Source organism: Cyanistes caeruleus, chromosome 2 (genome assembly GCF_971803275.1).
Source record: "Cyanistes caeruleus chromosome 2, bCyaCae1.hap1.1, whole genome shotgun sequence".
In the NCBI taxonomy this organism is placed as follows: Eukaryota; Metazoa; Chordata; class Aves; order Passeriformes; family Paridae; genus Cyanistes; species Cyanistes caeruleus.
The window spans coordinates 63,397,541-63,419,469 of NC_141702.1; the positions used below are offsets into that span (position 1 = coordinate 63,397,541).

The following is a 21,929-nucleotide window of genomic DNA, read 5'->3' on the forward strand; positions in this document are numbered from 1 at the left end:
CGCGGGGGGGGGGGGCGGATCACAAAGAGCACAGTCAGTGATCTGTAAGGAACAGGCGAGCTGGATTACAGTGCCTTCCTTCCCTAGCGCTGACCCCTGTCTGCCCACGAGCTGCAGGAGGGCAGTGACAAACGCTGACAGATGCTGCGGCCTGACCCTCCCCGGGAGCTGGGGCCCGTCCCGTGAGTGGCCGCGCCGCTTCGCCGGCGTTTCCCCGCGGGCCGGGCGGGCGGTGCGGGAGGAGGGAGGGAGGGAGGCCGGGCCCCGCCTCGCCGCTGCCCGCCGGGCCGCAGGATGTTCTGCCTGAAAGGTGAGGGTGCTGCGCGGGCGGGGAGCGGCCCCGGCCTGCCCAGCGGTGCCGCCCGGCCCGGGGCACAGCGCGGGGATTTGTGGCTGCTTTTGTTGCAAGCCGTGCGGCCGCTGCCGGGCGCGGGGCTGCGGGAAGGTGCCGGGCAGCCCGGCAGACAAAAGGCGGGCGCGGTGTGAGGGCAGGGAGCCGCCGCAAGGCTTCGCGTGTGGGGGCGTCGATCCTGGTGGCACCTTGCCTTCGTTTGGTTTTCCCAAACGAAGTGAGATGTCATGGAGCACCCGGAGAAAAGCAGAGGAGGTAGCTGGTAGTGCTGTGTTACTGCAGGTGCTTGGTAGAAACTCTCCTGCTCTGCTGGGTGACGCTTCCTCTCATTCAGAGACGGTGCAGACCGTCTGAACAGCAGGAGTTTTTACGTCCAATGAGATAGTCTTATTTTATCTTTTTAATTGAACTTCTTAAGCACGGTTGTCAAACTAAAAGACCGGGAAAAGCTTACTCTTTTTTGTTTCACGCCCATATTTCTGTTTTTATTGAAAACTGATATTACTGCTATTTTTCTTACGGAAGTAAGGTGAAAACTGACACCGGAGAACTGTTGTAAAGGAAGGGGTTTAGGACTTTTTATAAAAAACCAGCTTCCTTGGGAAAGAATAACAATTACGTTAATTACTTAAGTGCTTATCAGTGCTTGCTCAGGGTGTTTTCCTAAGCTCGTTTGGGACATGGTTCAGTGGTGGACTTGGCAGTGCTGAGTTAATAGTTGGATTCCATGATCCGAGAGGTCTTTTCCAAGCTAAATGGTTCTATGATTCTATAAACCACTGACTACTTCTGTTCTACTGATAGCTTCTATTTATGCAAAGTTCTCACTGAGGAATCTTGATACAACCATAACCAAATTAAAAAAGACAACAAAAATAGTTCCTTTCCTGTAAATTTCAGAGTAGTGATCCAGTATTTGTAGAGAAAACCTTTAACAACTGCACAACACAATTTGCTCTGTGGTGGTTTATCTTAAATGAAATAGTTATTGTGTATAAAAAACCTGCATGGTTTAAAATTCAGCAGATCACTGGAATTACAAAGCAATAAAAGATGAAACTTTGCTGCTTGAATGTTACAGGGCAGAAATTGTTTAAATGGAGAGTATAATAGGTAAAAGGTTTTCAAGCCTGTTGAGGCAGCTAAAAAGACTGAGACTTCTGTAATTTAGATCACCTGGCTGAAAATGAGCCAAGGAGTGAAGTTTTTGTTTTGATCACTTTGACAAGTGATTGTCCTATGTGCAGCAAATGAGCTTATATGGAAGCAAAATATTTTTGCTTTGCGTAATTCAATCAAATTGCACTAGCTTTCTTCTTTTAAATCCTAAATTGAATGCATAGGAAAAGACTTTTCAACATTTTCAGGTTTTATTTGTGACAAAGTTGCTAGTTCCAAGATACCAAAGCCCATCTAAGGGTTTCTCTTAAAAGCACTGAAGGTACTGGGTAGTTGTGCTGCATAGCAGTCTGTTCTGGTGTGTGTTGATTCTTGCCTCTTTGTGTGCACTCTCTCACTGTGCTTTGCTCTATTTTGATAGCTTGGAGTAGACTTCTCCTTAAACTTCAGGAGCAGCAGCTACTCCGTATTACATTATTATGCACTGAAAATCGTGATCCTGAAGTAATCAGCTGGAGTGTTACTACTGATAACCTCGGCATGCAAAGGAAAAACGTTGTGACACACCTGTCCTTTTTGCTGGCTCGATGGTAGCCTGTGTAGGGAGAAGCTCTCTTAAACAGCTGGACACATCTGCCATTCAGGTGCTGCTGCCTTGTTTGGCCTCTAAGGGCTGAGGGAGAAGCAGTGTGGTTGTTCAGGTGCTGCCCTGGCTGCCAGCTGCCAGTGTTCGCTCAGTCTGATTTGTCAAGCACACTCAATCTAACAAATAAATCCCAGCTCTTCTGGGATAAATCTCAGTGTAGTCTGTGGGAGTGGGTGTGTGTGGGACGGGTGATGAAATCCCCCACCCTAAAATTCGGCCTCCATGAGCTCTAGAGGTCTGCTGCCTCTTAATTCTTTCCTTTTTGCAGGAGAAAATAGGTGCTCAGAGCTGGGTGTCTCTGCCCACGCATGGCAGCAGGTAACCCAGTGTCTCGTGCTTGCTCACAGGCTGACCCAGGCTGGCCCTCACACAGCACCAGTCCGTGGGCAGCTCTCAGCTCCTCAGCACAGCCTTCAGGTGCCCCTGTCCCCTGAAACATATCTTGGAGTTTGAGCAAAGTTGGGCACCTGCAGCAGAGGCAATCTGAGTGCTGGGTGTTGTTGGGACTGAAGGAGTACAGATGGAATATTTAAATAAATTTCCCTGGTAAAGAATTAATTCCTAGAAACGTCATGAGCTGTTCATTGGCACATGGTGAAAAATGAGCTTGCATTTCTGTGATACTTGGCCTGGACTTTCCTTCATAACTTTTGTAAAGGGAGAAAGAATAGTGCCAAGAAATGCTGTAAAGTGGGCATGTGTGCTTACTGCTTTGCCTGCACTTGGGCAGTATTTTCTGTCCTTGCTTGTCTTACAGCTGTGCATTTGAGAGGGAAGTCTTTTACACTAATAATAGCAAGAAGTTATAATAGAAACTATCCATGAAGAATCCCAGGCATGTGCAGCTTGCTCTCTGGAGAAGAGCTCCATGCTAGAAATGCAGATTTTTTTATTTTTGTAAAAGATCACAGGGCTGCTCACCAGTTGTCTCATGTGTTGTATGTAAGGACATTCCTTGGATTCCTTTCTGGGCAATTTTCTCGTGAAATATCCAATGTTTGAAATAAGAAACAGATTTTCTCTCTCTTTAAATAAATGTGTTTTCCAAGTTGAACTAGTCAAGAAAGAATTTGTACTAGTTGCTTTCTTTTTTCTTTCTGTTTAAAGTTTTACTTTTTTGTGTGTATAACGCCAGGCCAAAATGAGGAAGAGGACTTAAAATAATCTGAATGAAGGAATCTATCAATGTGAAGATTCCTGACAGAATTGAATTAGTTTAGTTTAAGCCTAGATTGATCTTACGGCATTTCTTCCTCTGTATTCATTTCAATTTTTTTTATTTCTGTTTCAGTTATGCATAACCACAATGGGATCTATTCTTTTTGTAGTTGATTTTTATATCATACGTGATATTTTATTAGGGTAATAAAATGATTTATTAGATTAACTTAGAGGACACTTACTATCTGCAGTTGTTTTATGGATAAAAGCAGTTTGAACTAACACAGAATAAGTACAGTCTGACATTTAAGCATAAGTTAAACCCTACTTCTCAATTCTCAGTTACACCTGTGTCAACCTCAGACATGCCACGATGGCTCTGTCAGCACCACCACCAAGAGCTCTGTCAGACACGTTGTCTTCTCCTAATGCGGGGGGAAAAAATCAGTTTCTACTTAGCTACTAGCGAGATTTTATGGTTTAAGACTGCGTAAAGTTTGAAGGTTTTGTTCATTAAATGATAGCTTTATCAATTCACACTGAAGGAAGGAGAGGAATGGAGATGGGGAAGGATATATCCATGGCTGAGTGTGGATAACAGCATCTGGTACAGGACCAGCCTTTTTCTATCAAGCAGCAGTGAACGGGAATGGCTTCTAACTGTGCCTGGAAGTATGGAGTGGAATTGAACATAACAAAAGGAAGATTATAGGTCTGGATAATAACATTCTTGCTGAAGTGATGAAGTCCATGCTCAGAAATATTGAATATATACTTCTGCTTTTAAGTATCTTTCAAGTCCTTCACCTATGGCTACAGTCCTATTGTCTAATCTAGTTGAACACTGCCAAAACACTCTTTTTGCTTGGATTAATTTATAATCTAAATGCATTGGAAGAGGACAGTGTATATAAAAACCAAGTGAATTTTCAAAGGTAGTGGAACTCCTTGGAGCTGCAGCTGTGCCTGTGGTGCCTGCCCTGCTTGTTTCTTGGTTCTGTTGGTAGCAGAGATGGAAACCCCAGGGAGTATTTGTGCCATGCTGATCCGCTGGGGGAGAGTGAAGTAACCAGCTCTTGCTTCTGCAGTTCAGAGGTTGCCTGTAAATACATTTAATCACCACATTGTGGAAGCTTGTTGTTCACTCCTTGGAGCTGTTTCATTTGACTGCCTCTGAGGAGACCACCAAAGGGCACGGGTACAGAACCTGTGGAATGAATGCCTATTGTTTGCTGTGGTTTTGCTTTGCTTTTTTTGGTCATAGAACAGGGTGTGGGTGCCTATTTTTTCCGTTAAATTTTTAAGGTCAGTGGCAGTGGGTGAAGCAGGGTGCAGTTTTCAGGCATTACATAAAAATCTCTTCCAGCAGGTACACCAGCCTTTCCCAGGGCACTTGGGCTCTTACCCTTAAGTGGTATGGTGACAACGCAAGCCAGATAGATTTCAGCTGTGAAACCAGTTAGTATTAAAGCTCTCCATCAGTAAATCTGTAGGTAATGATTGGAAATGTGGAGGTCAGGGCAGATTGCTATATGTGCCTAGCCCTCAGCACTTGAATTCAGCTTGTGCTTTTCAAACACTGCACAGTATAAACACACACAGACAAAAATACTTGATGTTTGTAGTCCATTTGTTGACTCAGGTGGTATTCTTTAAGACTATGAAAATTGACTACTGTCACAACTGTATAATTAAGACACAGCTTTTCCTTCACACACACTTTGTCTTTCTGCTCCACATCTGGGTCTTTATTGCAGGCTGCAACAGGAGATATTTGCACAATTCACACAGCACTGCAGTCCTGAGGAGGGCCTGTTGGTAAATGAATTGTAGGCAGAAAGATCATCTGCTGTTTCACTTGGCCTGCTAATGTTTGCTTTTAAGCACTATCTGTTAACCCCCTCCATTGTCTGGAGAGCTGCAGTACAATGAAGTTGGCCATTGCTGTGCAAAGCAATAGTAGAAGGCAGTGAATTTATGTCAAATTGCAAGAAGCCAGCACTTAAAATTAAGCAGTAAAATGCATGCAGGCTAGAGAACATTAAATTAGATGTAAAAGTAGCAGGCACAGCTGACTGGATTCATAAGCACTGAAAGAATTCCATGTTGAAGTGGTCTTTGAGACAGCATACACATACTTGAAATCTATTAATATCTTCATGAATTTTTCAGTGCTTTAAGCATAGTAATGATTGCACGTTGTGTAAGTATTGTGTTACCAGATTTGTATTCTCTATGCTTGTCATTCTTCTACACTGGCTTTCTCCCCAAGCCCCATCCCCCCAACACCTTTTTGCAGAAGGCTGCTGTTACTTCCAGGGAAATGCCATAAACCTTTGTCAAATGTGAAACCTGTGAAAGCATTTTGCCTGGTATTAATAAATGGAAATTTTGTTAATTCTTTTGTTCAGAGTCCTGTCACAGCTGTGATCTTGCCTGTGGTTAATGGCTGGCAAAACAGTCTATAATTACCTCAGGCATCTTTTTCTAGTACTACCCCAGTCATCCAGAGCATCCCATTTTTTTCTAGCTATATTTAAAAAAAAATTCAGAAAATGTTTATGGCATTTGAAGTTCTTGTATAACTTACCTGGACTTTTAGACTTTAAAATATTTATAACTTAATTCCTGGTCATTTGGAGAGGGATTATAAAAGCATGGCTTATTTAGTCTAGCTGGTAGCTTGGGAGGTAAATACCACAAAGAGGGAGGAAACCTGCTGAAGTCCAAGGAGAGTATTGGCACAAGATAAATGGTTGTGACTGTGTTCTGAATTAATTGAAGTCAGACATTAAAAGGTTCCAAACCATCTGAGAAGGGAAGTTGTGAAACAGACATCCAAACAGGATAATGTGGACAAAGAATGTTTTTAAGATAGTTCTTGATAATGTTGTGGAGTTTAAGTCAGAGTTTCTGGAGCTGGTAAGGGAAGTTTGTGACAGAGGGCTACATGGAAACTTGGGGACATGATTGCATTTGCACTTCGCATATAATGTAGTTGTCCCATGTTTAAGTGCTTCTGTTGGTCCTCCTGTGAGGACCAGGAAGAATTATCCCTTTAAATATGTAATTGCATCTTCTGAAGTTTCTCTTTGTTCTGCATCACTGGAGGCTGGCTACAGGAAAAGGCTGGATGAGGAGCAGGGTGTGCTGCAGGTTCTCATGGCATCAAACCATCTCCCAGATTTGCCCTGCTCACCCCATTCTTTCCTTTAGACTCGGCAACAGGTACTGCTGAAGCAGAAATGTCCCCAAAAGCTCAGCCTGGTCAGGATTGCTGGACTTTTCCTGTTCCTTTTCTAGTGCCAGGTATGCTTCCTTAGAAGTTCTATCTTACAGATCTCCTACTTTCAAAGTCTCCAGACTTTGCTGACACCTTTCAGTTTCCTCTTGCTCTTTTCGTGTGATGCACTGTTTTTACGTACGTAGCGAGGTACTGCTGTGCCCCACTTCAGGCTGCTTATTTTGAAGTCTATCTTGGCCTGTGAAACCTTTAAATCCAGACATGTGTTGAAAATCTGCTCTTTGCAGCATAGCATCCTGGTCCCTTTCTCACTTTGACTTTTAATCCATCTCCACTTCAGCTGAAACCCATCAATAGTGCTGAAGCACAAATACAGGCCAGGAATTTCAGCAACATCCCATAGTTACAGACTAGTATCTGTGGTGCTCAAGCAGAGGCATCTCCAGCATTGGCAGATGCTGCTTTTCAGGAGAATAATGTGCTTTCTGTCTTCATCTCTGCACCTCAGCCATGAAGTCTTGGATTATTTTGTGTGACTTCTAGCCTAAAGAGAATTGCTGCATGTTTAACATGCTTATGTGAGATAAAGAAGGGTGAGGTTTAAGTAATGAGGAAAACCCAGCTTTTTCCTCCCTACATTATTAAGGCCAGCAAGTTGCCAGCTCTTGCCTGAAGGCTCAATTTGCAGGGAAGCTTGTGTTAAAATAGGAGAAAATCTTTCCACCATCTGAATGCACAAGTGGACGCTTCTTCAGTCATTCAGGTTTTGTTGTCCTGGTTTCATACCTCAGATGAATCCAATATTACAAGGAGGTTTTTGTAATTGCGAGCAACCAGGAGCCATCGTTTCTGCAGCAGCTTCTGGAGAGATGCCTTTCCTCATGCAAACCATGCTGGAAAATAGAAGGTGGGAACAAGGGTTAGTGCTGACTGCTCTCCTTCCAGGCAGAGTGCTGGAGTAAATGTGGCTGACAAATTAGGAGAAGAAAATAGATTAGAAGAATTAATGCAAAGCAATTAGAAGAAAATGTAAAGCTGTGTTTCCTGCCTAATGGATATTTGGAAGACAGTTTTTGATTCTTTTCAAAGCATTTTTTTCCTCAGTCTTCAGTGTGTCCATGTGTATTGTCCTAAGTCAGTTTGTGCTCTGGGGCAGTATTACCGGTTAGGGCAGTGGTCCAGAAGATTGCTGTGTTGAGAGATGTCCCACTCTGTCAGGGCACACAGCTTGTAGCTCCCCTTTGAAGATCTTGAAGGGTTTCTCATGTTGTTTTCCAGTGCAGAGGTTGCTCTTACTGCTTCTAGTCTTAAAGGTTTGTTTTCAAGTCAGTTAAAAACTTTCCTGCCAAATTTTTTTAAATCTGTTCTTGCATTATCATGCTAAGTTGTGTGGCTTTACTCTCATTTTTTAAAAAAAAGTCTAATGTATAATACATAAAAAGGCTGAGTGACTTTTTTAAGAACAAAAAGCTTTATAATCTGTTCAGCTTAAAGTTTATCTTGATTCAGTGGCCTGTAGTCTGTCAAAATATGGAATTTTAGGAGTACATAATTCTGAAATTAACTGAGGCATAGACTTGAAGAATTATGTCAATTTTTCTTGTCTTAGTTTGTGGTTTTGATATGGGTCTTGTAACCAAGGCATACTGCATTGCAGAGTTGTTGCAGAGAAGATCCTTCTTTATCAGAAAGTTGACATGTAGGGAGGATAATCAAAAAGGAGACTTATTTTCAAGAATATTCCTTGGAAATTCAGGATTAATTTTTGTTTGTTTTTGTTTTTTTGCCAGTAAACAGACTGAAAATTAAACCCATAGTGGGTCTATTAATTTGTGGACTTGTGTTACAGATGGCTATTCTTTCCAGCTCATTTTCTGAAGAGCAACCATTTGACTTTTATTTTAACAGAGCATCAACTCCAGATACAAGAAAGAATGATCTGGTGGGCTGCGTAGCAATAGCATCTTCATTCAATCATTTTGTTGGAAAATCAGTTGTAAGAACTGTTGATTGTTGGCTTGGTAACTTCATATTCCACATGAAAAAGCAGTCCAGCAAGTTTGTGTTAAGAGACACAGAAATGACAAGCCAGTATGAATTTTCTGTAAAAAAACATCAAGACTCTGTGTAAATGATAGTGGAAAGTTCACACATCGTAAGGATGTATTACTGACTGGAACTTGGCAAGAATGCTCTTCCTAGGCTGTGACCTGGTTTTGGATTGAAATACTGCTAAATTGTACTGCTCCTCATTAGCTTAATCTTTTCTTTGTCAAGGGGTGCATATTTTTGTCATTATTCTTTCTAATGGAATTTGATGCATTCCTCTAGCCTGATCTGTAAACCCAAGAGTTTACTTACTCTTTCTAAAAAGCCTTTATGTGACCTGTTGGAAAGTAGGTGGGCTGTATTTAGTCATAGTTCATAAGAAGCTAGTGCTAACTGGCTTATCTTGCATGGATACAATTCTTAAATAAATGTGACTCAGATTAAAAATTTGCTACTGAACCATTCCAGGTTAGTGGGATTATATTTGCTACAAAGTTTTGTTTTAGTTCTTTTAATGTAATGATTACTTTTTTTGTCATGGAGTTATGACCATTCTTTAGGCCACTGACAGAAGCATGTGAAAAGGTTATTTTTTTTTTTTCATTGGTTGTGCTTTTAAAAATAATAGAACTGTTTTATCTTGAGTATATGCAATGGTTATGAGGAGCTATGTCTACATTGGCAAGTTACCATGATAGGAGAGGGATTTGTAGCATGGAATAGGTGTGAGATCCTTGTGCCTTCAATGCAAACTAGTGGCAAGGGATGTGGAAGAGTATCTCTGGGTAGAACCAACATGTGTATGGAATGTGCACCAGTAGGCAGGAAAACCCCTTCAGGCTGAAAATTGAAAAACATGATTATTTAATTTCTACCTTTTAGGCAATTAGGTTTGCCATTCCTTTTCCTTCACTGATGTTTCCCTATTGTTGCATTCTGTTGTAGTGTGCCTAATACATTAGCTGCTGCTCTGTAGTCTGAAAAACAGTGAGTGAATGCTCTGCCCAGCAGAGCTGAATGATGCTCTTCAGTGTTAAATGCTGTGCCTTAGAGAATGGAAAATCCTGTCCTTGTGGAGCTCAGTATTACCTACGAGTTTCTATTTTAAATGGATGAGCAAAAGATCAGCTCATCTTTTGACATCATGAGAATTTTTTTACTATATACTGAAGCACCACTCTATTCATAAAACTGCGTTTTGCTTTTTGTCCTTGTCTAGATTCATAGAATCATTTAGGTTGGGAAGGACTGCTAAAATAATTCAGTCCAATATTAACCCAGCACTGCCAAGTGCCAAGTCCATCCCTGAATTATGTCGCCAGATGCCACAGGTCTTTAAATATTTTCAGTGATAAGGACTCAACCACTCTCCTGGATAGCGTGTTCCAAAGTTTCACAACCCTTTCAGTGAAGAAATTTTTCTTAACATCCAACCTAAACCTCCCCTGGTGCAGCTTGAAGGCATTTCCTCTTGTTCTGTCACTTGTTGCCTGGGAAAAAAGGCCAACCCCTACCTGTCTACACCATGCTTTCAGAGAGCTCTAGAGACAAGTTCTCCCCTGGGCTTCCTTTACTCCAGGCTAAACACTCTCAGTTCCTCAGCTACTCCTCATGACTTGTGCTCCAGACCCTTTACCAGCTTTGTTGTCTTTCTCTGGACATGCTCTGGCACCTCAATGGCTTTATTCTACTGAGGACTCGAGGTGTGACCTCACCAGTGCTGAGTACAGGGGGACAATCTGGCCCTGGACCTGCTGGCTACACTGTTCCTTACACCGATGAGGATGCCACTGGCTGCCTTGGCCACCTGGGCACACACTGGATCATGTTCAGACACTGCTGACCAGCACTTCCAGCTCCTTCTTTGCCGGGTGTCTTTCCAGCTGGTCTTTCCCCTGCTGCCTGGAGCTGTTGTGATCCAATGACAAGACCTGGCACTTGGTGTTGTTGGACCTCACAGTTGTCCTCGTACCACTGATCCAGCCTGTCCAGATCCCTCTTCAGGAGCCTTCCTGCCCTCCAGCAGATCAACACTCCCACACAACTTGAAACTGACTGAGGGTGCTCTTGATCCCCTGGATCACTGATAAAGATATCAATGGCCCCAACACTGATCCCTGGGGGAGCGCCACTAGCAGCCAGCTGCCTGCTGGATGTAACTCTTTTTGGCCTAGCCATCCAGCCAGGTTCCTACACAGCCAGCTCTTCACCCAGCCAAGTAACGGCCTGCCCATTTCTCCAGGAGGATGTGGTGGTAAATTCTCAAAGGCTTTAGTAAAAAGTCCAAGCAGACGACACCCACAGCCTTTCCCTCATCTTATACAGAGCTTAAAAGCAGTTCTTTATGGGGTACTTACTGAAACACTGACCATGTAAAACCAAAATGTTTTAGAAGTGCTCACTAAAAATAATTAATTATCTTTATACATATTTGCATTTGTTTTACCATTTTTGTTGTTTTAATCTTGAAAGTCTTCCTGATTCTCTGTGGCGCACCTGGCCAAAGCAGACCTTCCTGGGAACACGCGTGTCCAGGAGATGGCACTGCGTTTTTGACAACAGTGATGGTGTACATGAACAGAAGGCAGCATCCTCAGACCATTCCCTCCAGAAGGAGGAGGGTGAGGAGGCTGCAGCCTTCTGACTGAAGACTGCTTTCTAACAGTGGCTTTCATCAAGTAGTGTAGGTTGCTTTGGGTTTTGATCTGAAAATCCCACTGTGTGAATTCACTGTGTGTGAATGCTTCCAGTGAGCTGTATGGGTGGCAGAGAGGTCACCGGTGCTCTGCATCAGGAAGGTGCTTCCCTCTTTGGGCTTTCAAATCAATTAAAAGGAATTGTGGAAGATAATAGGAGTGGGGAGATGACTGCTTTCTCTTCCTGTTACCATGGCAATAAGTTTAATGAGCAGACCTGAACTGGGTAATCCTACCCAACCCTGTCTGCACTGCCGTTTAATATGAACTGTAAAATAAGCTGGTGAATGTGACTCCTTTGCTCAGAGTGTGTGGGTGTACCAGAGTTGCTGACACTGCCATCCATTGTGGCTCCAGTCTGGAAACCGCCTTCTCCCCTGGCTTTTGGCAGCATCATCTTTTGCTCTGTGTTTTCAGAAGGATCAGAGATGTGTGGGACCCAACTACTAGAGCAAGGCAGCAAGAATAACTTGTTTCAACTATGAACCGTAGTGTCTAATTGCTTCCGTTTCACTAACAGCCCTATCTTCTGCCCCGGACATGTGTCACCCCCTTCCCAAAGGTGCTCCAGTTCACAGAATGCACCAACCAAAGTACTTGATCTTTCTTTCTGTATGGCAGCAGAACTAAACCAGAAAGGCATAGGAAGGCTTTTCTGAGTTACCTGCTGCTTATATGGCTGGTTCTAATTTCTTTCTCGTTTAAATATTGCAAAGCAGTGATTAAGAGTTAATATCAACATACAATATTGCTTGTTGCTCTTAAGAAGGTTTTCTAATTGAAAGTAGAGATAAGTAATTTGAACACATAACTGTATTTTAAAATATATTAGGACTGCAAATAATGAAATACTAAGAATGTTTCTCTTGTCTAGTGTATTATGTGCTGTATATCAAAATACTTATTGAATTAAAAATAATTGCAGAGGGCTATTACATTACAGCAAAGGCAAAATTAAATTAAGATATGAAAGAGGGGATAATGGGTATGTTCAGAATTGGTGCTGCAGAGGAAATACAGGCACACAGATTCCTAATGATCCTTGTACTAATGATAGTGTTTGGTTTTATTGTTGTTGGTTTTTGTTGTGTTTTACAGGTGCTTGCTATACAATGGTTTGCAGATTTGGTGTCGTAGAGGGCTGAGGTTGCCTAGGGATGACACCTTGAATCTGGCTATGTGGGTAACAGGAATTAAGCTAGCCAAATGCCCCATCATTCAGGGATTTGCCTCCAGTACAGAGGGTATGCAGTTGTTAGTAACACTTGCTGTAGCTTTTTACAAAGCATATTTACTTATTAGGACTGCTTTTAGCTTCCATGTCAGTCAAGCTCTTTAAGCTGCACATGACTTACTACTTACATCCTTGACCTAAAAAAGACCTAAAAGCTCGTAGGTGCTGCGTGATCACAGGAATATGATAAAAATACATCCATGAAAGTAGTAGGGGACAGAGCTAATGATGGAGAATGTGAATATGGCCAAAAGGAGAGCTTTTTGGAACATCACAAAGCTTTGTGTACATCTCTGCCTCCCTGGGTCCCTTTCATCCTCCTTGCACCCTGACGCCTGTTGGTATTGTACAAGGTCCTCAGATGCTGGGCCTGCTTTAAACACTGTAATGCTGATACCTCCTGCTCACTTCCTGTTTGAGAGATTCATATTCAGTTAAAAAGCAGATTTACAGTACCTCGAGGTGGGGTTTTTTTCCTCTTTGTTTTGAAATTCTTTAGCTTTTGTCTGCTGTATTTATGTTTAAGGAACATGAGTTAAGACTCCTCACACGCTATGTGTACAGGAAAAGAGGAAAGTACATGCACAGGGCAGGAGAGCAGGACATTCCATGTCCAATCTGGCCATTTCCAGTTCTAAAGGATGCTGGGCTGCTTCACCATGACAGACATATCCTGATTCTTGCTGTGTCTTGAGCTGTCCATCTGTAAAAGGAAGATACTTCTCTTTGAGAGTGTTTTTTGAGGCTTAGTTAATGCTGTGTGGTCCAATGAAATATGTTTAATTTATTTTTTCCCGTTTCTTTTAAAAATAACTATTTAAATACAATTTGAAAGCTACAGCTGCTCATCCAAAAAGCTGAGAACACATCAATTCATCCCTGCTAAAAATAGAATTCATGTCTAATTAGGGAAAAGTTTATCCCTGTGGATTTCTATGAGCTATCTTTAATTTCTAGTTTGGCTGCTGGTAATTACTTCATTTGATGGTTTTGTTGTGCAAGGTGTCCATAAAAGTGCTGTTACTTCATGACACGGTGCATATTACTTTCTATCCAGAGTATCTACAAATCGTGCATAAAGACTGATGATATATTTCCTTATGTAGCATATTTATAAAGATTATCTTAATGCCAGAGTAGGGCTCACATGATAATTCTTTGTGATTCCATATCCCCTGAGTTCCCAATAGATGTATCCTATATATTTTTAAAACTCCTATGTGTGATATTCATCAGTATCATTGCTGTTCTCAGAGCTCAGGACAAGATATGCTTGTCTAATAAAAGGGATAATGTTTTCTTTGGTTGTTTTTTCTTTATAATTTTGTTTCTTGTAATCCCTGAGTTAGTCACAGACCTGTGAGTCTGTCAAACTCTAAATTATCTTTTTTGTCAAACCAAACATTTCCAATATAATACGATATTGATTGCATTTTCTGTAATTATTCAATAATGTAATCATTCAAGCTCTCTGTAATAGAGCCCGAGTGTAAGGAGTTGGTTTAGTGCCCTGGTTTGAAAAGACAGGTGTCTGCTAAGGAAGGCAGGAACCTCCCTTGGAATGGAAAAATATAAAACTACCGCTCTGAATTATTATAATCTTGAAATCAAGGGGTTGTTAGGCAAAGATATGGGAATAGGAATAACAGTTCTTTACTAGGAAAATTAAAATAAAAATGCAGTAGTACAAAACCCACTGTCAGAGTCAGAATACAACCTGACACCCTGTTGGTCAGGGTGTTGGTAGCAGTCAGATTAAATGGTGGCTGCAGTCCTCCTGCAGTGACAGACGTGGTCCTGTTGAAGCAATGATCCTGTGGGAGGGTGTAGTTTTCCTCTGAAGGTCCAGTGGTGGTGTAGATGTTTCCAGTCTTCCTCTGGGAATCCAGTGGAGAAGGCTGCCTGTGGTGTTCCCAGTCTCAGACTATATCCAGGTAGGAATGCTTGGCTCCTCCCCTTGGGTGGAGCATCTCACCCTGGGAAGATGGAATTTTATCAGTCCTGCAGTGAGACTCAATGGCCCATGAACAGAAGAGACCCCCCTGGAGGAGGACAGGTAGTGGAGGAGATAAAGAACACTGCCCCACCTGGTTTTAACAGATTTAACAGATAATAGGATACATACTTTTGGTTACATCTCACATTGCAACCCAAGACATTTAGCAAAAATATGCTGATAAAGATTAGTAAGCATGTGTAACAGCCTGCTCAGAGCATTCATACTAGCGTTACTAATAGTTCAGTTTTTAAAAGGCATGAAAAATAATAATAATGGAAATAAAATGTTAAATTTGGGAAATCTTACATAAATGATAGCTCAAGGCTGAGAAAAATGAACAGCCTCACTTTTGTGTATTTGAAAAAATAAATCTGTGCTACAGCTGCAGTAGAATAAGTAAAGATTAATCAAAAGTTTTGTGGTAAAATTTTGACTTTATCAAACTTAGAGAGGCTCTTGCTCCATATAGACATAGCATAAAGAAATCAGGGGGTTTTTATAGGATTTGTGGGGGGAGATGAAGAGGCATTGTACACAGTGTCTTTCTCACATGATAATGGTACATCTTGGCAGCTCTTTATGGTTTTACATTTGCTAATAGCTGAGACCATAACCATCAACAAATAATTTATCATTTTTGTTACCAAGGTCTTTCAGGCTTCAGGGAAGAAAAGATTTATTCTTCAAGTAAAAAAACTTGTGGGGACATTAATGCCTACCATATGGTAAATATACTTGTTAAACTGGATTTCAGCCATGATCCCATTATTGTGCATCAGCATTACTTCGTGAGCATGCATTGGACACATGGATAATTGAGTATGTCTGTACTCTAGAGAAGTGCATGGTAAATGTCATTGAGACTCCAGGGCAATATGTTATCCTGTGCCATCCTGATAAGTGTTTGGGAGCACGGGAGTCTGCTGAACACTGACTTGGTTGCCCCTGTCTTCTTGCTCCGGTGTTTGTATTGCATGTTACCTAATAATGGCTTGGTGTGTAGATCAACACTGAACTTTTATGTCAGATAACATGATTGTGTAGAGTTAGAAAGACTGCATGCAAACATCAACCAGTATCCTTTAGAAAATGTAATTTGATATTTGATTTGTTAAAATGATAAAAATAAACGACAAAAACACCCATACCTGAAATCCACTTGTATTCTTACATAACAAAAGATACTGTTCCTGTCTGCAGGAATAAGAAATGCAAGTTTCAATATACGCTTTTATCAAAAGCCTGGTGATGCTCTGAAGTTTTGTGCATCGCATCTATGGCAGTGACTCTTCTCAGGACCCTGATAATTACAGGGAATTGAAAGGGTGAGACAGCAGGCATGGTGGCTAGACAAGTTGGTTGGGGAGGTACTGTGCCATTAGGGAGGCGGTAACAGGGCCTCCTTATGAGCTGGTTCAGTGACAGCACTCTTGGGGTTTCATTTCACCCAGGAGGACTGTCTAGACATTCATTTATTCTGGCAGACACAAGAGTATCAGCATGGTTGATGAGTGAATTGAGCTCTGCTAATGTTAATCACAGTTTGTCTTTCTCATAGTCTGATGAGTAAATGTACTTGGCTTTGTAAATTTGTATTTGCCTCAAAGGCCTGTTTGCCAGCGTTCAGTATTTGCCAGTGAGTTTCTGCTATCTATATGGACAAGCCAGCAACAGCTATTGCCCTTGTTGTTGGTACATTTTCCCCCTTTCCATCCATTTTTTTGCAGATAATTAAAATTGTTGTCCAAAAAACATAAAATTGCAGGCAGGGCTTGTTTTCATCCCTATTTGTTAAAAGACATCTGGCACAGTTTGTTACAAGACCTGTTTTCATCTATTTGCAAGTTTGCTGAGAATCAGTCATGTGACATGTGTATGAAAGGCTTTATTCTGAAAATTATTTGCTCAGGCTGCTGTGCAAAGTAACAGGATGTTAAACGAAAAAATCCAAACAAACAACCTCCCCCCACCGAACTAGCCAGTTTTTGGTTAACTTTCTACACTTGGGCAGCGCTGTTGAGTCAGTGTTGCAGACAGCTTATGCTGGATGGTGCTGTGTGTGTTGTGTGTCTGGAGGCTGATGCCACGCTGGTGCAGTGCCTGTGGGCAGCTGCTGTGTACACCCCGCTCCCAGGCTGCGGCTGCCAGCCCAGGCGGCAGCAGGAGATGTGTGTGTGTGTCAGGGGGAAGGAGATGTGCATCTGTGTTGTGGTGGTGTTAAACAGTGGGCTTGGTTTGTTTTTTCTTCCTGACCAAAAGTTTGTTGTAGCTCTCAACCAAACAGAACACAAAGCCTTTTTTACTATGTGTAAATGCTTACATTTTGCTGTTGTGTTCCTATATATAGAGCAGCTACTTTCATGAATGGTATGGGCTGCAACCAAAGCATTTATAAAGAACAGTTAAGGGAGCAGACTAAGAATTGCTCTTTGTTGTACTTTACTCAGGGTTTTGATATCTTACCCTTTTTAAAAACAAATATTCTCTTACATAGTCTTTCAAACAACATAAAACTTTAAAAATTGCTGAATACAGCAGTTCATGCAGAGTGCTCTCTTCAGGTGACATTCTCCTTGGTGTCCCAATCTGACTGTGCTGTTACAGTCAATCCAAAGGCCCAGGAAAGGCACTCTTCCTGAATCCCAGAGAAGAACAGTATGGGAGATTTGGGTTGACACTGTTAGCAGTATGGAAACTTGCTTAGTAGTGCAGTATTTGGGAGAGATGCCATGGACTAGTGACTTGTGGATGAGGCTAAAGAACTGAGAATACCTCGACTTTAATCCTGGTTTTTCCACCGTGTGGGCAGGTTACTAAATCCCTTTGAGACTATGTATTCATCTTTAAATAGGAATAATAGCTACCCTCTAGAGGCATTGTGAAGGTGTATGTATTTATGGAGTACTGCAGGCAAGCCAATAACTGCTTATGTTTTGTGTTCAGCATCACTCCAGTTGTAGTGTAACCTGGAAGATACCGTCTTTTGCTATCAATCATTATGGTTCTGACTTTGAAAGGGAGCTTTTTTAATAAAATCCAAATACGTAAATCAAGACACTTTGCTATTTTTTCTTTAGTCTGTATATTTTTTCCTGCTTTTGCATTCTAGAAGAAGGTATATGTTTTTGTTCTTGTCAGGTTCCTGCCCAGTTACGGTTCTGTAGCTGCCAGTGTCACAGCAATTATAGTAACTTAGCTTTAAGTAAGCTGCTTGGATATGGCCATCTGTGTGTGGCTGTCGTACCTGTTGTTCAGAGAGTGGTGAGTAATCGGGGATAAGGCTTAAGAGAAGCCACAGGCTGGAGAGGAAGCAGAAAGGGAGTAGGCCGAGGTCTGTGGCAGGTGACTGGGTTTCCCAGCTCTCTGCAGCCTCTCTTTTCCTGCTTGTGGCTGTGAGCTGTGGGCGGGAGGAGGGCAGGAACAGAGCAGCCAGCGGCTACAGGGGGCTGCTTAACCAGGTGCTTGATTTTTTTTTTTTTTTTTTTGAATTTTTTTTTTTTGGTTGCTGTTTTCCTTCTTTTTCAAGGACTTACAGAAGCCTATTCCAAACAGTTTCCAGGATATCCAAATAGCTTAGCTTAGCTAAATGCGAAGGAGGAGAAAAATCTTTTCCTCCACAGCCTTTTGAATGCGTCCACTCAAGGGTTATAAGCAGGCCACTCCCTTCTGCTCGGAACTAGCCATTGGGGACAGCAGGGACATCCTTGAGAGCAGCATCCCACAATGATCGCCTATGTGCACTGCCTGCCCGCCGACCCGATGGTCGGGTGCCTCGGCAGGAGCAAGTGGCAGCCCAGCTGCAACGATGAGGAGGAGGAGGAACTCATCCCGCTGTATTCCAGCAAAATGGGCAACGCTCACGCCAGGCTGCCTGGGCGCCTCAAGAAAAAGTTTCTGAGCAAAGACGACGACTCCTTTTGGCCAAGTAAGATCAGTTGCTGTTCCTTAGCTATTTTGGTCATTTAGTGTCGTGTTGTCATTATTGAGAAAATAAATAAATAACTAAAGCAAACATAAATATATATACATAAGGAAAATACTCTTATTTCTCTTTTAGAGGATGAAGGCATTGGGAACAGTTTTCTTACAAAAATAATGTATTTCCCCTTCAGGACACTGTATGTAAATACTGTATCTGATGGGGCTGCTAAGTTGATACGGGATGGCACTGTTTTGTACATGTGATATGTCTATGTTTGAGAGGTCTTGAGCACTCGCCTTCACTCCAATAATGCTCCTTTTCAGCAAAATGATTGTTTTAGATGAGTGGAGCTGTTGACGTAGCACTCTAATTGAAAGCCATAGGAACAATCAGTGGATAAAAAGGCCAGGAAAAATAAGAAAAAGGTCTAACAGACTTAAAAGATGCTTAATGCAGTTGATGAGTACTTATTTAAAAAAGCAGTCTGCTTTTGAATAAACTTTGGTCTGAGATTATTTTCCCTCTGAATGTGAGAAGAAAGAATTCCTGAATTGTGATGACTCTCATTTTTTAATCTGAATAGTTTCAAGTTTCACTGGCAAATACAGATGGGAAATAAAGAGAGAAGAGGACAGACAATGGTGATGTTCAGCTGTTTTGTTTTTAGCCTTAATGGTTGCCTTCCCTTCTTTTCTGGCCACCTAAGCAAAGGCACCCAGCTGTTTGTGGAATGGTTGCTCAGAGAAGTCTATTTAAGGGTGATGGGGGAGAAATTTCACAAGACAAAGAAAGCTTTTCCTGCAAAAGCCAGCTGGCTGGCTATCTTGTGCCAGGTCTTTCAGGAAAAAAAGAAAAAAGAAAAAGAAAAAAAAAGGTATATGAGTATATTTACAACTGTATTGATTTTTCTTTTCCTCATTAGTCTCACACTGACTGTCTGACAATGGCTCAGATACTCAGGAACTGAAAAATCCCCATCTTGCCACATGATGCTAACACTGATTAGCAAAAACACCTGTATTTTGTTTTATGAATGACCATATTCTCCATTCATTACTAAGCAAGCTTCATTTGATATTCCCTCCTGCAGGAGGAGTGTGATTTACTACGTGATTGTTTCAGGCCTTTTTCAAGAGGGAGTAATTTTTTATACTGCACGGAAAGAAAAATTTACATATTCTGCTGAATTTCTGTATTTTTGAGCACAAGGTTTATTCTGGTTCATTCAGAGGGAAAATGAGAATTCTTCCTTTAGTAAAACTATATAGTCACTGTCAGACCTAGGGAAGCCCTGAGCTAGTAAGCAGCTTCCAGGGATGCTCTTAGGGATGAAGATATGGCCCTTCTTGCCCCAGAGAGCCTGGGGGTGTGTATGACTATTTTTGGATTTGTCTCTCTTGCTGGATGACAGGTTAGTTCTTTCCTACAAAGTTGTGATGCTGACTTTCAGGAATCCCTGCTCCCTCACTGCAGCCTGCCTCCTTTTTCTCTTTGTGCTGTCCGTATGGTAAGCATCCCCTTCTCTCTAAACTGCACCTGAATTGAAATTATTAAACTTTTCAGAAGATAACTGAAAATTGTGTGTATGTGTGTCATTTAGTTGATTTATAGTACAACACCTATATAAGCAATCAAACTCTTTGACTTGTGATCTAACAAAGCTATTTAATGTAATTTTTGGTCCTTAGCAATGAACTTTAGCATGTTTCAGACCAAGTTTATTGCTGTATTCCTTATGTTGTGTTTCGGTGATACCTGGTGTGACCCCATACATATAATTTGTTCTTTCTGAATTCCAAATAATTTGAGTTCAAATGAAATTATTTCACTGAAATAGAGAATGACAAAAATCAGTCATCCTGCTTTGTGGCCTGACTTTTCCCAGGAGAACCTCTAGTGCTTCAGTGGTGGTATCCCACCACAGTACAAGTGTGTACATGTGGGACATAAGCTCTGCCCCACTGGCTCCTTTCTTACTCGTTCCCAGTCCATAGAAACAAAAGAATGGCAGAGTAATTAAGCCATCAGTTAAAAGTGTTATGGGTGGGATAGGTACTACTTCTCTTTGACATAGGGAGACTGTCACTTTAAACTCTGTTAATGTTTATTTTAAGGAACAAAAGTTTTTAAGAGTGGAAGTGCTTTCTGGGACTAGGTCAAATGATAGCTGCAGAGCACAGCAGGGGATTATTGGCTGGGCTTTATCTCTGTTGATAAAGGCCTCCCTTCGGGGTCCTTATCCAGCATCATGAGAACTGCACTTGGAGAGGTTTCACAGTGCTGATACTCTCCACAAAAAATGCTCCCAGTAGTGTTACGGTTGTTTGAAAACATAATACAGTCAAATTATTTAAACTTCCACATGGGCTGGGGTGGGGGGCCATCCTCACTTATGGGATATCAGTAGTTTGCAGCAGTAGTCCTTGTGCTCCTGCTACCAAAAAATCAATAATCAAAATACTTGTGTGATGTAGTAGCCATAATAATCAGGTTAACATTTTAGGGGTTGCTAAGCTGTAGCAGTTATTCTGATAAAACTGTTAAATCAGTCATACTGTGAAGTGAAAGTTCTTCTTCAGCTCAGCTTTGTTCCAGCATCTGTGATGCTGTTCTTCTGCTGCCAGATTGAGTGCAAATAGACAGCGTAGGATTAAAATTAGCCAGAGTGCAGCAGTACATCCTTTAACAGCCTGTATGCCTGCCAGAAAAGCAGTATTACAGTGGTGTTGGGGCTGTCACCATCATGTATTCATTCACAATTACTGTGACAATTACTGTTTGGAGACAAATTCCAGTGGAACTGGTTTTCCTGCAGCAAAGTTAAGCTGAGATACTCTGCTGACCAGGTTTGGCAGAAATGTCAGGGGCTTGGTTTAGTTTGGTTTAAATGCCTACTGAATGGAAACATGAGGCAGTGAGATGCTGCTGGCAGTGCCTGCTGCTGTGGGAGGCTGTCAACTACTCCTGCTTAGAGCATCACCTGCCTCCTGTAGTTCCCATTGCCACTTGATATTTTATCAGATTTGTGAAGTTTAAAGGTGTGGTACGCTCTTGCTGGCTTTTTGTGATGATAAAGTTTTGATAAGGATTTTGAGAGTTTTTTCTTTATTTTACAGATGCAGGAGCAAGCCAGTGACAATATCAGATTACATTTAATGTTTGTTAAACAGTAGCTTCAGTTATTGGGATTTTTTTTCTCAGTATTTTGTTGCCTGCTAGCTCATGAAAGAATGCTTTCTTCCTCTTTATTCATATCTGTAAAGCTGAGACCTGTCTGTGTGATTTGTGTTTTGTGACAATCATAACATTTGAAATAATAACTAAATCTATTTATAAATTACTAGGATGTTGTGAACCGAGTTGGCTATTTTATTATCCACTGTTTCCTATGGCTTTTTTCCAGGTTTCCAATAATGATGAGATTTAAATTTCCCAATATAAGGATCTTATACTAAAAAAAAGATGCCAGAATCTTGGCATACTGAGAGGATTCATTCTTTGCTTTCT

The 21,929-nt window shown here is 41.5% G+C and overlaps 1 protein-coding gene across 19 annotated transcripts in view; it reads left to right on the top strand.

The window, feature by feature from the left end:
* NHSL1 (NHS like 1) overlaps positions 1-21,929 on the top strand; it is a 177,551-nt gene that overhangs the window by 89,753 nt on the left and 65,869 nt on the right. The window contains exon 1 of one of the 19 annotated variants that reach the window (XM_086877450.1): positions 137-310. The exons of 8 other annotated variants lie outside the window; for them this stretch is intronic. In XM_086877450.1, coding sequence (XP_086733576.1) covers positions 295-310 — 16 coding nt within the window. In that variant the 5' untranslated portion in view covers positions 137-294. Of the gene's footprint in view, positions 1-136; positions 608-17,905; positions 18,426-21,929 lie in introns of those variants that run through there. 10 more of the 19 variants (XM_086877451.1, XM_086877455.1, XM_086877456.1 and 7 more) reach the window with 10 other exon arrangements.